The 15,941-nt window shown below is 44.5% G+C and overlaps 1 protein-coding gene across 5 annotated transcripts in view; it reads left to right on the plus strand.

Moving 5' to 3' along the window:
* Nucleotides 1–1,498: 1,498 nt before the first annotated feature.
* The window catches only part of Cep70 (centrosomal protein 70), a 57,377-nt gene continuing 42,934 nt past the window's right edge, over nucleotides 1,499–15,941 (plus strand). For 3 of the 5 annotated variants that reach the window (XR_009056996.1, XM_057767131.1, XM_057767134.1), the window contains exons 1-3: nucleotides 1,522–1,781; nucleotides 3,876–3,973; nucleotides 12,396–12,518. Coding sequence is in view for 4 of the 5 variants with exons in the window: in XM_057767131.1 (XP_057623114.1) it covers nucleotides 3,965–3,973; nucleotides 12,396–12,518 (132 nt within the window). In the remaining variant the exon portion in view is untranslated. Of the gene's footprint in view, nucleotides 1,782–3,875; nucleotides 3,974–12,395; nucleotides 12,519–15,941 lie in introns of all 5 variants that reach the window. The other 2 variants (XM_057767132.1, XM_057767135.1) reach the window with 2 other exon arrangements.

A 15,941-nucleotide genomic window follows, 5' to 3' on the forward strand; every position in this document is an offset into this window, starting at 1 on the left:
GTCACCCTATTGCTCTGGAAAAGGCAAACAGTGTGCCCGTGTTAGGGAGTGGAAAATGAAAATCTGCCAGCTCCTGTTAGTGTGAATACCCAGATATAGAAACTGATGGGGAAGGAGTAGGCGGGGATAGAGGGAGGTGTTTTTGCAGGGAATACAGTTCAGATTCACAGTGGTTCCACCTGGCTTGAGAGCAGTATTCTCTAAGCGCCCTTGAATCTCCTGGTGAGAGTCACCTTAGTTGGTGCATCAGATCCACGGAAACCCTGATGGGGCTTCTATTTTCACAGACCTTTTGGAAAGGCCTGTTGTCAACAGCGACACCATGTGGTAACAAGATGCAAGAACAATGACGGTATATTGCCTGAAACTTGAAGTCTTCAGGTTTGTGGAAGGTGGATTTTCTCTTAAATATTTTGGATTTCTTAACCCTTATTAGTTTTTGAAAAAAGTGGAGAGGGAGTCTAGTTTTATTTTTTCTTTGGAACAAGGCCTCTTCGAGCTCCCGGTGACCTTGGCTTTTGCTATTTGTGTACTTTTGATATCTGGCCTCTTCCTCCTAAATTCTTGGATTACAAGCACGTGCCACCACGCCTGTCTTAGGCGGTGTTGAGGATGAACAACGGCTTCGTGCCTGCCAGCCTTCCACCAACTAAGCTACGTCCGCAGTTCCTGTTCCCTACCAGCTTTAGAATTATATCTCAGTGGGCACGTCTCCCTCCTGGCTATACATTACACTCACCTGGGGGAACCTTACAAACTCTGGACACGTGGGCCTCCTCGCTCCAGAGATTTTTATTTAATTAACCTGGAGGCCTGCAGATCAAGTTTTCAAAGCTTTTCAGCCTTTCAAATGTGGAGCATGGGGTTGCGCCTCCCCTGGCCCTCTGGTTCCTCTCTGTAACTGCAAACCCTTTCCTAAACAGGCTGGCTTATCAGTGTCTAACAGGAGTCCACCTCCCTAACTAGACTGAGCATCTTCAGTCGGGCAGCTCAGTACTTCATAGACATTTTAAAATGTTCAAGAAGATGAAATGTTATCAAGAAACGCTGATTGGGGTCCCCCAAATGCCAGTCTATATATAGTGCTCTTCGACAGGTGTAGAGAGTCGAGAGCGCACAGATAATCCCCGGTAAAGGCTCGCAGATCTGGCAGTGAGCGCAAGCATCCAGTGATGGCGAGGCAGCCCGGGCCTCACTTTCATTTGCGACCGCAAAGTGTATTTCTAGCTTCTCACGAATCAAAGAGACTCCTTCACACTGGTGACAAAGCGTCTACCCGACCGAGCGTCCGGGGAGTGTCAGAAAGCCCACTAAGGACCCCGCCGCCGCAAGCCTGTGTGGGTGGGAAGCCCCGCCTCCATGCGCGGAGCCAATCACAGAGCGCGGCGCGGACCCCGCCTCCCCGGCGCGCCAGGTGGCTCTCCCGCCCCGCGGGGAGGCCATCGACGACTTGGGCTCGATTGGTCAGCCTGGCTGCGCTAACGGACGCGGAGGCGGGGCCCAGGCCGCCGGGTGGGCGCGCTGCAAGCTGCGGGCGACTGCGGAGGTGAGTGGCTGTCGCGGGGTCCCCTCTCAAGAACACGCCCCAAGGTGTCCTCTCCGGAGTCCCGACCGTCTCCCTGACCAGCCAGGGCCCCCAGGGCTGCTAGGTGCGGGCTGGGAGTCGCGCGTGCAGCGGTGAACGTGGACCACCCTACGGGAGCCCGCCTGACACTCCGCGCGGCTCGCTTCCCATTCCGCTCTCCACCCCCCGAGCCCCGGCTCCTCTCCGAGTGAACAAGGTGAGCCACCCGGTAGAGGAGGCAGGACCTGGAGCTTAGAATTGTACAGGCGCCGGCTGTGTTTGGGGTTAGTTGTGGGTCCTCAGGACTGAGTTCGCTCCAGCTCGCTTTGCCGCGCTGTCTAGTGACTACGATTTGGAGTAAAGTGCGAGATCGCGGAGTCAGGGTAGATGTGGACCCCTCCCTCCTGTCAGACTCATTACAAATTCAGGGGGAACTTCGCTTTTATGTAGAGTCCACATTGATTAATGTGAAAAAATACCACAAAGCCTAATCAAGGTTCCCATTGCCTTCAACCAATTAATAAAGTTTGTGTGTTCACGCAACAGCTGGGGCGTAGAGAACGGAGGATAACCTCAGGTGTGGGTCCTTGCCTTCCACCTTGTTTGGAACAAAGTCTTTTGTTTTTCTGCATCCTATCCGGGGGCTAGCGAGGAGAGCGACAGCATCCTCCTTCCATCTGCCCACGGGAGTGCTGGGATTTCAGAATTCTCGATTTCTGTGGATTCTGGAGATTGTGTCTCCAGTTTTCTAGCGGCAAGTGTCTATACCCACTGAGCCATCTTTATTTATAATCATACCTTTCAGCGCTGCAGGCGTTGCTTTCAACCTTCTGCATCGCATGGACTTTTGTTTTTAGTCTGTTGTCAAATACACATGCTCCCCCATCTTCCCTTGGGAAAGATATTTGATGAGACTCCGTGCGCTGTGTTGATGAGGCAGGGTAGGAAGGAGTTTTCCTGAGTTTTTTTTCTCAGCCCAGGACAGGCCAATTTTGGCCTTTCTCGTCATCCGGGATGGAATGATCTGAGATGATCTCCAGTCCTAACTCCCTTTTTAATTTCAGAACAGTAAACAGCAAGTTGCAATATTATTGGGAGTTGTTTTATCTTTAATTTTTATTTTTTTATGCACAATCGCGTGAAGCTCAGGCTGAGGATGACCTTGAGTTCCTGACCCTCCTACCTTCAAAATGCTGGGATCGCTGCCAAACCCTGTCTCCGAAAAACAAAAAACAAACAAACAAAAAAAATTAAATAAATAACAAAAAAACTAGCTTTCTAGACCAGACTGGCCTTGAACTCACAATGATCTGCCTGCCTGCCTCTGCCTCCCGAATGCTGGGATTAAAAATGTCTGATACCGTGCCTGACTTCTGGCTTCTTTTTTCCCCTTGAGAGAAGGTCTTACTTTGTAACGTAGGCTCTCTGGAACTCATGATTCTCCTTTCTGAGACCCCAAAGTTGGGGATTATGGCATGTATTTTTTTTCCCTTTTTAACACTTGGCTTTATTTGCTACATACTAAACAATTTCTATTCTTTACCCCTACTCCAGCAGTCTGAAGTGTTAGTGACACTCCTTAATGCTGTAGCTTCTACCTTAGTCCTAGGATGAATTTGTTTTCTTCCTGAGATTTCAGGGTTCCAAACCTATGATCTGTTAATAGCCTGAGCTGGGGAAAAGACTGCTGCAAACTATTGGCACATTTGAGCCGGGTGGTGGTGGCGCACGCCTTCAATCCCAGCACTCGGGAGGCAGAGGAGAGGCACCAAAGCTACAGAGAAACCCTGTCTCAAAAAACAAAAACAAACAAACAAAAAAAAAATATTGGCATATTTGCATTAATAGGTAATACTTTCAAGACTTTGGTTAATTTGTTTTATTAATTTGAAATGTGCTCTTGAGAAAGCTTACAGATTTCACTATGACTCTTGGAAGAACAGGTTCAGAACTCAGAATGTTGGGGGATGCTTGATCACAGGTGTAGACAAGTGCTGAACTTCCTGCTATTACCTGAGAGTTCATAATACACTTGCAAGTAAGAATGACTACCCTTGAAGCCACCAATCAGAATGATAGATTTGGATATCCAGCACATGTTTCAACAAAGCAACAGGAGAAAGGATAAGAGAAAAGGAAAGGGGAGGTCTTTTGATGAAGAGCTTTGGAGCGTTCTTGTTACTGCAGTTTTTTAGGCTTTGGTTCCATGGTTATCTGTTCCATGAATACCTGCCTTGTTAATAACGCAAGACCATTTTTAGTGACAGGCTGAACATTTAAAGTCTTTGGCTTGTATCTTTTTGAAACCTAGATCAAGATCCAGTTTCAGGCATGAGACTCATTGGGTAATCATTTGAGATCAACTTGGCTGACCAGGTGTAAAGTGCAAGAGGACTCACAATGGCTGAGGTATGTCCAACGTAATGGATGACTCTAGACTGTTCCCAATTTAGGGAGATAGCAAACAAGATTTATTGTGCTAGATGATAAGTTATGTTTTTCTTCCTTTTGAGTACCTGATAATTCTGTCAAGTAATATTGATAGTTTAACCTCAGTAAGAAAACTGAAGTTCCACAAAGTTAGCCAACTCTGCCCTGCTGTGATGAGCTGGCACCACTTAGTGCTCTTTGCGTATTTAGTTTTCTGATCCTTGCAATACTTCCATGAGCTAAGTCCTCCTCCTCCTCCTCCTCTACAAAGAAATCAAAGCACAGAGGGATTGTTTTCCCCTGTTGTGTGTTGGACTCCCCAGGCCGTCTGGTTGTGTGCTTTTGGTTGGTCTTGCCTTAACTTTTTTTTTCTGTAATGATTTGGCAAACCTGTCTCAAGTGGCTGACTGGGAGCTCTTTTGCTTATACAGAAATCTTGGATCCCTTAGTGTTGACATCCCTGAATTTGAGCCCTGGATTCTAAACCTTGAGGACTAGAAGCTTAGGGCCCCAAGCTTTCAAAGCCTTGTAAAGCCAGCAGCGAGCAGCTCCAGTCACAGCTCTGGAGCTGTGGCTCTTTAACCTGTGCTCTTGAACACTCCTCGTACCTGGGACTTGCAGTTCTCATAGCCGCGGCTCCTGCCTTCAGTTAGTCAGTGTCTCTCAACTTTTAGTACACACCACTGTCTTTTGTGGCTTAACATCTTGCTCTTTCTGCCTTTGGGTGCTCTCTGGAGCTCTTCAGCTGCTTTCTTGTGTGATGTTCTGGTCACGTCCTTGGCTTGCAGTGGCTCAGTGGAATTTTTCACTGACTCTTTTGTCTTACTTAGCTCTTGGTGGCTTTCAGAAACTTTTCAACTGTTTCTGCCAGAGCTAGAAGCTTGGGAATTTTGTCTCATCTTTGTGTAACCAGTTTAATCAGGTCTTCCTGTGATTAAAGTCTACAAGTAGGCAAGAGATCGTTTGAGAGAAGACTTTATTGAGCTTAATATTGCAACATGGGGCAATGTTAGTTCATAGGAGGGAAGCCTCCTGACTGACTAAAATGGTTTGTTTATGTAGCTGGAAGACAGGCCTGCCTTGTTTGGATCTGGACTGTAATTTTACCAATTTTGGTGATTAGTGCTATTAACTTGGCAGAATCTAGACTCACCTGGGAAACTGGCTCTGGGCATGCCTGTGGGGAATTATCTTAATTACATTAATTGTGGCGACAAGCCCACCTGAGCAGGGTGGTGTCACTCCCTGAATAGAATACCGCATCCTACAAGCGGAGAAAGGGAGCGGAGTAGCATGCTTATACTCAGTCCTGTTTTCTGACTGTGGGTTTGGTGGATCAGCTGCTTTAAGCTTCTGCTGCCTTTGCCTTGCTGCCATAATGGATTATACCTTGAACTGTGGGTTAAAATAACCCTCATCTCTCTTAGTGATTTTTTTGAGAAAGGGTCTCACTGTGTGTCCTTAGCTGACCTGGAACTTGCTAAGCAGACCAGGCTGGCCTCAGACTCAGAGAACTCTGCCTGCCTGTGTCTCCTAAGTGCTGAGATGAAAGGTGCACACTATCATGCCCATCAACAAGTCGCTTTTAAAAGTATATCACAGGTGTTACACATCCCAGGACTTGGGGCAGGCCATGGCTACATAGTAAGACTGTCTCAAAAGACACAAAACAAAAACTGTTTACAAATCAGATGAAGGTATTTACTTGTTTATTGTATTGCGTGCCCACATGTTTATGCTACTGCACTTGTGGACATCAGAGGACAACCTGATTGGACAAGTTGGTTCTTTCCTTCTGCCTTATGTGTCCTGGGTTCATGGAGTCAGGTGTTAGGCTTGGCCTCAAGTGCCTTAACTCACTGAGCCATCTTGCTGGCCCCTAAGTTGCCTTTGTCAGAGTTTTTATCAAAGCACCAGGAAAAGAAACTAAGAGACCAATCATACCCCACAGCTGCTGCCTAATTCTAGGTCCGTTGATCACAAACCTAGCTGCACCGACCGTAATCCTCTACTAGGAACCATTCATAAACCATCTGTCGTACCAACCACAGCTTCTTTGCAGACTCTGGGGAGGTGCTCCCTCCTCCATCCTGAGTGAGAAGAGCAGCAGAGTGGTGAGAGTCATCAAGAGTTAGACTAGCTTTTCTTGCCTGGAATGCAGTCTTGAATAGCCTTCTGAAGCTGGGTGATTTTTAGGAAGACCTCCAGAAACAGGGGTTGACACTTTAACAGCATACTGCCATGGTCTTTGCACTGAAATAGTTTCCTCAGAGTGATAATAACTTGACTGCCCTGATGATAGTTCAGGTTGACTTCAAAGAAGTTGATTTATTAGGAGTAATTCCCTACTCAAGGTAGCTAGGCACAAAGAGTGACAACGGTCAGTTAAGAGGTGGAGTGGTGCCAGGCGGTGGTGGTGCACGCCTTTAATCCCAGCACTCGGGAGGCAGAGGCAGGCGGATCTCTGTGAGTTCGAGACCAGCCTGGTCTACAAGAGCTAGTTCCAGGACAGGTTCCACAACCACAGAGAAACCCTGTCTCGAAAAACCAAAAAAAAAAAAAAAAAAAAAAAGAGGTGGAGTGGTTCCTTGCTAACTAAAGGAAAAATTAAAGGATGTTTATAATAAAGACCTATCATTAGATTAACTTTTTTTCCTTTTTTTTTTTTCCAAGATGGTTTCTATGTATATCCTTGGCTGTACTAGAACTAGCTCTGTAGGCCAGGCTCCACTGTGGGATATTTGATCACACTGTGAAACCCGAGATTGTTTTAATAAAATCAACCTTGAATTAGAGGGTGGAGCAAGCAAATAGTTGACAGACATCAGCCATGGTGAATATGCAGGAGGCAGAAAGATGGATAGAGAGATGCATAGGAAGTATGCGTAGGGAAGGTCAACTGGTTGCTTCTCAGCCTCTCTGAGCTAGCAGGTTTTCACGCCAACATCTGACTCCCAAGTCTTTATTGGTAAATAAAACAGAGACTTAGTTAAAAACTACATTTCATGGCAGACTGGTGCAGGGCCTCGGCCACAGATGGAAGTTAAAATATCAGTGGATTCAGATGCAGACACCAAATTGACAGAAAAACACCACTCTACCTCCAGAGTGCTGGGATAAAGGTATGTACCACCACTGCCTGGCAAACTTTATTTTTTGTTTTTCAAGACAGGGTCCCACGTAGTCCCTGGTGGCCTTGAACTCACGATGTAGTGAGGATGAACTCTGAGCTCAAAGAGGGTGTTGGATTCCTTGGAGCTGCAATTACAGGCAGCTGTGAGAAGTCTAACATGGGTGCTGTGAACCAATCTCAGGTCCTCTGGAAGAACAAGTGCTCTTGACTACTGAACCATCTTTTTAGCCCCAGCAATGTAGTTCTTAACTGAACACACTGAGTAATGGGCCAACCCCTATGTGAATATCTATAGGTCCCTCTGTCTAAAATACCCAAGGTCCTTTTGTATGAGGAAGGTGTTGCTTTGACAGTGATTCCCATAATCCTTTTGCCTGTTGTAGGTAATAACTTTTTTTCCTTTTATGTCTTGGCTATATTTATTTTGGCTTTGCTCTAAAAAAGATGTGAACTCATTGTATTTGGTTACAGAAAGATTTTTATTAATTAGAATAAAATGGTTCTTGTCCTCATGTCAAGGATGCTGTCTTAGGGCTTCTATTGCTATGAAGAGACACCATATCCTTGGTAACTCTTTTAAAGGAAAACATTTAATTGGGGTGGCTGACTTACAGTTCAGAGGTTCAGTTTATTCTCATCATGTGGGACATGGCAGAGTGCAGGAGATATAAATAATGGAACATAATGAGGAAATCCTGGACCAAAGCACGACCAAAAACCTCCTGGGCAAACTCCAAACTCTGCATCTCCATATCTGATGTCAAAATGCTCTTCAGATCTTTAACTCCTTTCAGCACACTTTTTTCTCTTGGACTGGTTCTCCTCCCTGTTAGCAACTATCTTCAGCAGATACTCCATAGCCCTCTTCTTCTATCCTTGACTCTAGAGCCACCTGGTCAAATCTGCCAAGTTCTGCTGTTTAGTGGTGCTGAAACATGGCTTCCTCATTCAATTACATCTTCACCGGCTTTGTCTTTTACTACCAAGCTTGGCTCCTGAAACTCGCTCTGTAGACCAGACTGGCCTCAAACACAGAGATCTGACAGCCTTTGCATTCTGAGTGCTTGGATTAAAGGTGTGCCCCACCACACCCAGCTCTAAGCTTTTCTTTTATTCCTTTTCACACATTGGAAACTTGGCTAGGTGGGATCTTGCCCTGTGGTCACCACTCCCATTATTCCATTTCTTTCTCTTATTTTTAAAGGAATTTTTAAAATTTATTTATTTTGTGTTCATTGGTGTTTTGCCTGCATGTATGTGTGAGGGTGTCAGATCTTGGAGTTACAGACTGTTATTAGCTGCCATGTGGGTGCTAGGAATTGAACCTGGATCTTCTGGATATGCAGCCATTTCCCTTAACTGCTGAGCCATCTCTTCAGCCCCTTTTCTATTTCTTAGTCTGTTTATCTCCTTGAACATAGAATTTAGCTCGATTCTACTTCCTGGTGCCCCCTTTCTCAATTTGTACATTTTGTATTTTTATTTGCTCCTTTTCATCATAAATCTTTATCAGAGTTAACACTAATAACCACATGATAAAGTCTATATAGGCTGTTTGGAGATGTCCTCTGCTAACAGAATTAATCCCAAACTCTTCATTTTAGCCTCAGGCAGGCTCTTCAGACAAGGGCAAAAAGCAGCCACATTCTTCACCAAAATATTATAAAAGTGATTTCTAGGCCACATATTAATTTTTTAATATAACCTCTTTAGCCAGGCCCCCACAGTTCATGCCTTCCATGCTCCTAGTAATATGGCCCATTAAGCAATGCTTAAAGGATTCCACTACTTCCCTAACCCAAAGTACCAAAGTCTAAATTCCTCCAAACAAAATTATAGCAATACCCCAGTCTGTTGTACCAACTTCTGTCTTTGTTAGGGTTTCTGTTGCTGTGAAGAGACATCACGACCACAGCAACTCTTGTAAAGGAAAGCATTTAATTGCTTACAGTTCAGATGTTCAGCTTATTATTGTCATGGTGGGACTTGGCAGAGTACAAACAGACATGGTGCTGAGATGGAGCTGAGAGTCTTAAATCTTGTAGGCAACAGGAAGTGGTCTGAGGGATTGGGCATTGCTTTGGGGCCTATATGAGACTTCAAAGCCACAGTGACACACTTTCTCCAACAAGGCCACACCCACTCCAACAAAGCCACACCTTCTAATAGTGCCAGTCCCTGTGAGTTTATGGAGGCCATTACTTTTGGGCTACCACAGATGCTTATTAACTGAATGATTTAAAACTGAAAGTAGTCTACATTTTTAAGAGGTAGAAAACTAGTATCCACTCGACTCTCTGGTCATCCTCTTTATTTTTTTTTTAAATATTTATTTATTATGTATACAATGGTCTATCTGTGTGTATGCCGAAGGCCAGAAGAGGGCACTAGACCCCATTACAGATGGTTGTGAGCCACCATGTGGTTGCTGGGAATTGAACTCAGGACCTTTGGAAGAGCAGGCAATGCTCTTAACCACTGAGCCATCTCTCCAGCCCCTGGTCATCCTCTTTAATTTATCTTCATTTACTTCTGTCGAGCGCCTGGATGTTCTCTTCAGGATATCTTGAGAGACTGAACAATCTAGAAGAGGGAAGTCAGGGTCTAGATTAATAGAGAGCCTGTTTCTTGGTTCACACTTTCCCTGAGAGTTAAGCTCTTATAAATCACAACTTTAAGCTGGAATGGCTTTTGTATTTAGTATTCATTTAGTATTCCTCACCTCTTGAGTTTTATTAAATGTCTATAGAAGAAAAGTAGCTTCTGGTTTTCTCTTTTAAAGATAGGATCTTTTGTTGCCCAAAACTGGCTTCGACTTTACTATGAGGTTGACCCTGAATTCTGTTTCTTTGGCCTGTCCCTCATGAGTGCTGGGACTATAGGCTTTTACCATGCTACAGCCCAGCCCACTTAGGCAGTGCTGGGGTCACAACCCAGGACTTGGTCTGTGCTGGGTTCTCCGGTGGAGGAAGCCCTGAGTGAGTGTGTGTTTTGACATGAGCAAAGCCTGTTGACTGAATGGCCATGGGACATGGGTGCCTCTGTTAGCCATGTGGGCCAGGCTAAAGGGGATGGCAAAGCTTTCCTCAGATGTTAGGAGTTTAATGCCTGGTTATGAAAGACTGTGTAGTGAGTAGTAACTGGAGTGTCCTCCACATATCCTTAGGTTGAAACCACTTACCTACAGCTACCCTTCCCCTGTGCTGTACCTAATAAATGCTCCGAGGTTCCAGGTTGTGGCGGTAGTACTAGGGAACCCCACCAGATCCTAGCTTCACTGAATTCATATCTATGTGTCTGTCCTTTATTTCCTCATTGCCCCAGCCAGGTTTCCAAGACTCAAGTCTTGAGTTGAGGTCAAGGCAAAGCTAGCTACATTTCTAGCCCACTTCTTTTTTTTTTTTTTTTTTTTTTTTGGTTTTTCGAGACAGGGTTTCTCTGTAGCTTTGGTGCCCGCCCTGGAACTAGCTCTTGTAGACCAGGCTGGCCTCGAACTCACAGAGATCCGCCTGCCTCTGCCTCCCAAGTGCTGGGATTAAAGGTGTGCACCACCACCGCCCGGTCTCAGAAGTTTTAAGGTAAGCAAATTCCAGATTCTATGATGCTAATGAATATGATTTTTTTGCCACTAGAAAATTTTATCTCTGTATCAAAGAAATCGAGGAATCCCCCGCTCCGGCCGAAATGGCAGTCTTATATTGCAAGAGTGATGATAAAGTAGACTATGAACTTGTTGTTTGTTTTTATTTTTTTGTGGGCCAAACAGAAACTCTTCTTCCCAGTTTCTGATCTACTAAGAAATGAAGGCTGCCTAACAAAGGGATCCTGGTCCCTCCTTGTAACCCAGTGAATGTTAGCAGTTCAGGAGCCTCACAGCCCTTTCAAAATATCTTGGACTGGGCATGGTGGCACAGGGCTGTAATCCCACACTCAGAGGCAGATTCTTTCGGAGTTTAAGGCCAGCCTGGTCAAATTCCACGTAGTGAGGACAACATACAGAAACCTTGTCATGGCCGGGCGGTGGTGGCGCACGCCTTTAATCCCAGCACTCGGGAGGCAGAGGCAGGCGGATCTCTGTGAGTTCGAGACCAGCCTGGTCTACAAGAGCTAGTTCCGGGACAGGCTCCAAAACCACAGAGAAACTCTGTCTCGAAAAACCAAAAAAAAAAAAAAAAAAAAAGAAACCTTGTCATTCTTGTATGTATGTATGTTATTTCTCTCATTCGGTATATCAAAAACTAAAATGCTATATTTCAGAGAACAATATAAGATAGGATTTATTAAGCCGGGCGGTGGTGGCGCACGCCTTTAATCCCAGCACTCGGGAGGCAGAGGCAGGCGGATCTCTGTGAGTTCGAGACCAGCCTGGTCTACAAAAGCTAGTTCCAGGACAGGCTCCAAAGCCACAGAGAAACCCTGTCTCGAAAAACCAAAAAAAAAAAAAAAAAAAAAAAAAAGATAGGATTTATTCAACTAAATCTACTATGAGCATGTTATCTATGAAGTAAAAATTTTGATATTTGCTCTGTAAAAATAGTGGATTTTTCTTCTTTTTTTTCTTTTTGTTTTTTTTTTTGTTTGTTTGTTTGTTTTTTTGTTTTGAGACAGGGCTTTTCTGAATAGCCCTAGCTGTCCTGGAACTCACTTTGTAGACCAGGCTGGCCTCAAACTCAAAGGTCCACCTGCCTCTGCTTCCCAAGTTCTGGGATTAAAGTTTTACACCACAACCACCTGGCTGTGGATTCTTTTAAATAGGATTTTGGGGGCAAAAGTATTAAAAGACATTTTAAATATATATTGTTTGCTTTGTGGCAGGTCTCTATGTAGCCCTAGTTGTTCTGGAACTCACTGTGTGGATCAGGAAGGCCTTAAACTCATAGATCCCCTTGCCTCTGCCTCCTAAGTGTTGGGATTAAAAGTATGGCACCACACCTAGTAAATATAGAGTGTAAGCCTGAGCATTAATTAAGAAGAAGAGAGGCACTCAGGAGAAAGTAAGACACACCTGAGCACATGGTTGTGAGTTTGTCTAAGAGAGTGTGGCCCTACATATAATTCCTTTAACTTTGTGTTTAAGAATGACTTTGAAGTTCTGCTCCTCCGGCCTCCCCCTCCTGAGTCCTTGGATTATAGGAGGGCACCACCACACTAATTTTATACAGATTTGGAGACTGAGACCAGCATTGCATGATAGAGAGGCACTCTACCGGTTGAACTACATCCCCAGACTTCTTTAACGTCTAGTGCACTTTTTCTTTTTTCACTTAGGGAACTCAAATTTTTTTATCACCGATCTTTACTTTGGATTCTACAAAAGAAACGATGCCTCCAGCAGCCCCTGAAGCCCAGGACTCCAATCAGTTATTAAACAGACTCCTGATTGAAAAACAAGTAAGCTTAAAATAGTTTAGGTCACTGTTGCTCAAAGTATATGCCAAAAGAATGCTAGGTGTACACATAGAAAATTCTGACATGTTTTTTTGCATTCATTTATTTTTTGTATATGGTATGTATAGATCAGAGGAAACCTTGCAGGAGTTAAGATTTTCTTTTTCTACCTTGTGAGCCTCAGGACCTAACTTGGTCTGTCAGGCTTGGTAAACTCACTGAACTTCTTGTTGGCCTGAAATTCTGACTTTAAAGATTGGTTGGTGGGACTGTGAGATGGCTCAGTGGTTAAGAGGGTGTGCTGTTCTTCTATAGGGCCTGAGTTCAAGTCCTGACACCCACACCATGCAGCTGCCAACTACTTGTAAGCTCGGCTCCAGGGAGTTCAACCCTCTTCTGGCCTCTTCCGGCCTCTTCCGGCCTCTGCACTCAGTTGAACATACAGCCCTCACTCTACCCCATCCCCAAACAATACAAAAGTACATATAGTTAAAAATGAATCTTTTAAAAAATTGAATAAATTACTGAAGAATTCTAGATTAAAGACTGTCAAGTATCTTTATTTCTTTAGTGTCCTCAATTTTATCAGTCTCCAGAAAGATTTGACATGTGGTCCCTGTGGAGGCCAGAGGCATCAGATCCCATCTAGAGCTGGAGTTACAGGCAGGTGACACACCTTGACATGGGTGCTGGATACAGAACTCAGGTCTTCTTTAAGAGCAGAACAATATGTGCTCTTCACCACTGAACTGTCTCTCCAGGTCCCTATTTTCAGTAGGTATAAACTGTTACTTTATTCTTAGACACAGACTAGAGCTTGGAAGATGGCTTAGTAGTAAGGTTGTTGGTTGTATAAGCATGAGGACCTGCATTTAAAACCCCAGAAACCTGCTCAGTCTGGTCATGGTATGGCATAGTCATATTTTTCTTTGGGCTGCCAGCTCACAAATAGTGACATGGAGACTTATTATTAATTATGAAAGCTTGACCTTAGCTTAGGCTTGTCATACTAGTTCTTCTAGCTTAAATCAACCCATTTCTTTTAATCTGTGTTCTGTCATGCGGCTTGTTATCTCTTCGTACTGCCCATGCTGCCTCCTCCTTGTCTGGCTGGTAACAACCTCTTCTTCCCAGAGTTCTCTCTCTGCCTGAAAGTCCTTCCTATACCTCCTGCCTAGGTCTTGGCTGTTCAGTTTTTTAAAAATATTTTAATATTAGACAAAAAGGGGAAATGTACTGATATTTCATTTGAATTTTAATAAATAAAGGTTACCTGAAGGTCAGAGAATAAAACAGCCGCACTGGTCAGCCTTACAGACCAGGCAGTGGTAGCACACACCTTTAATCCCAGTAGCCACGCTAGTTTGCCATAGAAACTGGGTGGTAGTGGTGCATGCCTTTAATCCCAGCCCTAGAGAGGAATATAAGACAGGAGGAGACAGCTCTTAGTCTCAGTCTCATTCTGAGATTCCTGGAGGCAGAATCACGATTTCAAACTGAGGTAGAGGTAAGAGCCAGTGTCTGGCTGTTTTACTTTTCTGACCTTCACGTTGAACCCCAATTTCTGTCTCTGGGTTTTTATTAATCATATTACAGAGACCCACCTGCCTCTGCCTCCTGAGTGCTGGGATTAAAGGTAGGTGCCACCAAGCCTGGCTAAAAAAGATGAAATTCTTAAAAAATTGAACTTGAATAGAAATGAAACAACCTAAAAACCTTAAAGGTGGAACTGGAGAAATGGTGCAGTGGTTATGAGTGCTTACTGCTCTTGGAGAGGGCCCTGATGGAATGCCCAGCATCTATATCAGGTTGCTCACAACTGCCTGGCACTCCAGTTTCAGGGATCCAGTGCTGTCTTGGCTCTTCACCCATGTGGTTTACATAAAACTTATTCAGGCACACACATACATAAAGTAAAAATAATAATCAAGTCTTTAAGAAAAACCTTTAGCCAGGCAGTGGTGTCGCAGAGGCAGGTGGATCTCTGTGAGTTCAAGGGCAGCCTGGTCTACAAAGTGAGTTCCAGGACAGTGAGTGCAGTTACACAGAGATGCCCTGTCTTGAAAAATCTAATCAAAACAAAGCAAAACAAACAAACCCCAAACTTTAAAGATGTATAAGTAAAACCAGGCTTTAAAAAAAAAGTTGTTACCCATATGGTGCTCAAGAGCTGTCTGTAACTCCAGATCCAGGGGAATCAACACCCTCTTCTGGCCTCTTCTGACTTCAGGTATCAGGCACAGATATACATGGAGGCAAAACACCCATACACATACCAAAAAAAGAAGATATCTTTGTTAAAATAATAAAACTCCATATTGTATTGGCACTGAGTAGATTTTGGGTACCTGGCCAGTGGGCAAAAAGCAAACAATTAAGATCTTCAGTTCCAGGCTCTTTTGTTGTTCCTGGAATTTCCTATTCATCTTGTTGGGCATCTAAGTCAGATGATGATAGAGATGATAAACCAGTATTTGCTCTGCTCTGCCTTGCTCAGCCTCAGGAGCGGACAGTCTCTGCTGTCCTGACAGCTCCTTTTGTCTCCGTGCTATTGTGCTGTTGTGGTTCAGAGTCGTTTGGGCCTCTTGCCAATTGAAGTTGCTGTGTGTGATACCCATGTTGAGGTGACTGTTGACAGTAGGTCTTGTCTCTTGGATTTTCCTTGTCTTTGTTGTCTTCTTCTCCATGCTATCTATGGTGAAGAGAGCCCCCATAGAATCATGGTCTATGACCCCAGACATAGTCTTACTGGTTTGTCTTGCTCTCCTTAACCCGAAGTGTTAACAACCTCCCTCACTTTTCCTTGCACAGGAGGGTTTGGAATACTGTAGTTGACACCCATAGGATCTTGTGTAATGATGTGGGACCCTTTACCTGGGGTAGGGCCTGAGTTGTTGGGCTTTCGAATACCTTCTTTTTTCCCCTCAAATCTCACTGTTCTGGTAATTGCATGGAGGATCCCCATGAGATGGATATTATCTATAATGGTTACTTCCTGTCTTGAACTGGAACTCCACAGGGCCTGTGACACCTTCTGCATCCACCACCCTTTTCTTTAACAATATCAAACCTGAGTTTCTACTTCCAACATTTCTTGAAAGGTTCTTTTTGGGATGATTCTTCTTACTGGCAGTCTGTTGATGAAACTATATCCATGTCTTACAGTGAGCTGATTTACCATCTCTTACTGCTGCATGCACAGCTGCTTATGGTGCCCAGCTTGGTGTCTGAGGGTGTAGAGGTAGAGGCAGCTGCAGGGTTTCTCTGTCTTGCTATTCAGGGTTGAGGTATGGTGATTGGGGCAGGCTCTGGCAGCTGTGATTTCTTTGAGGGAATGATGGTCAGGAGACTAGAGGCCTACGTGTGGCTACTCAGGGGTCTCCCTGGACTGCTATTACTGATTGTAATGGTTGGTCAGTCAGAAGA

The sequence above is a fragment of the Chionomys nivalis genome, chromosome 4 (genome assembly GCF_950005125.1).
Source record: "Chionomys nivalis chromosome 4, mChiNiv1.1, whole genome shotgun sequence".
NCBI lineage: Eukaryota > Metazoa > Chordata > Mammalia > Rodentia > Cricetidae > Chionomys > Chionomys nivalis.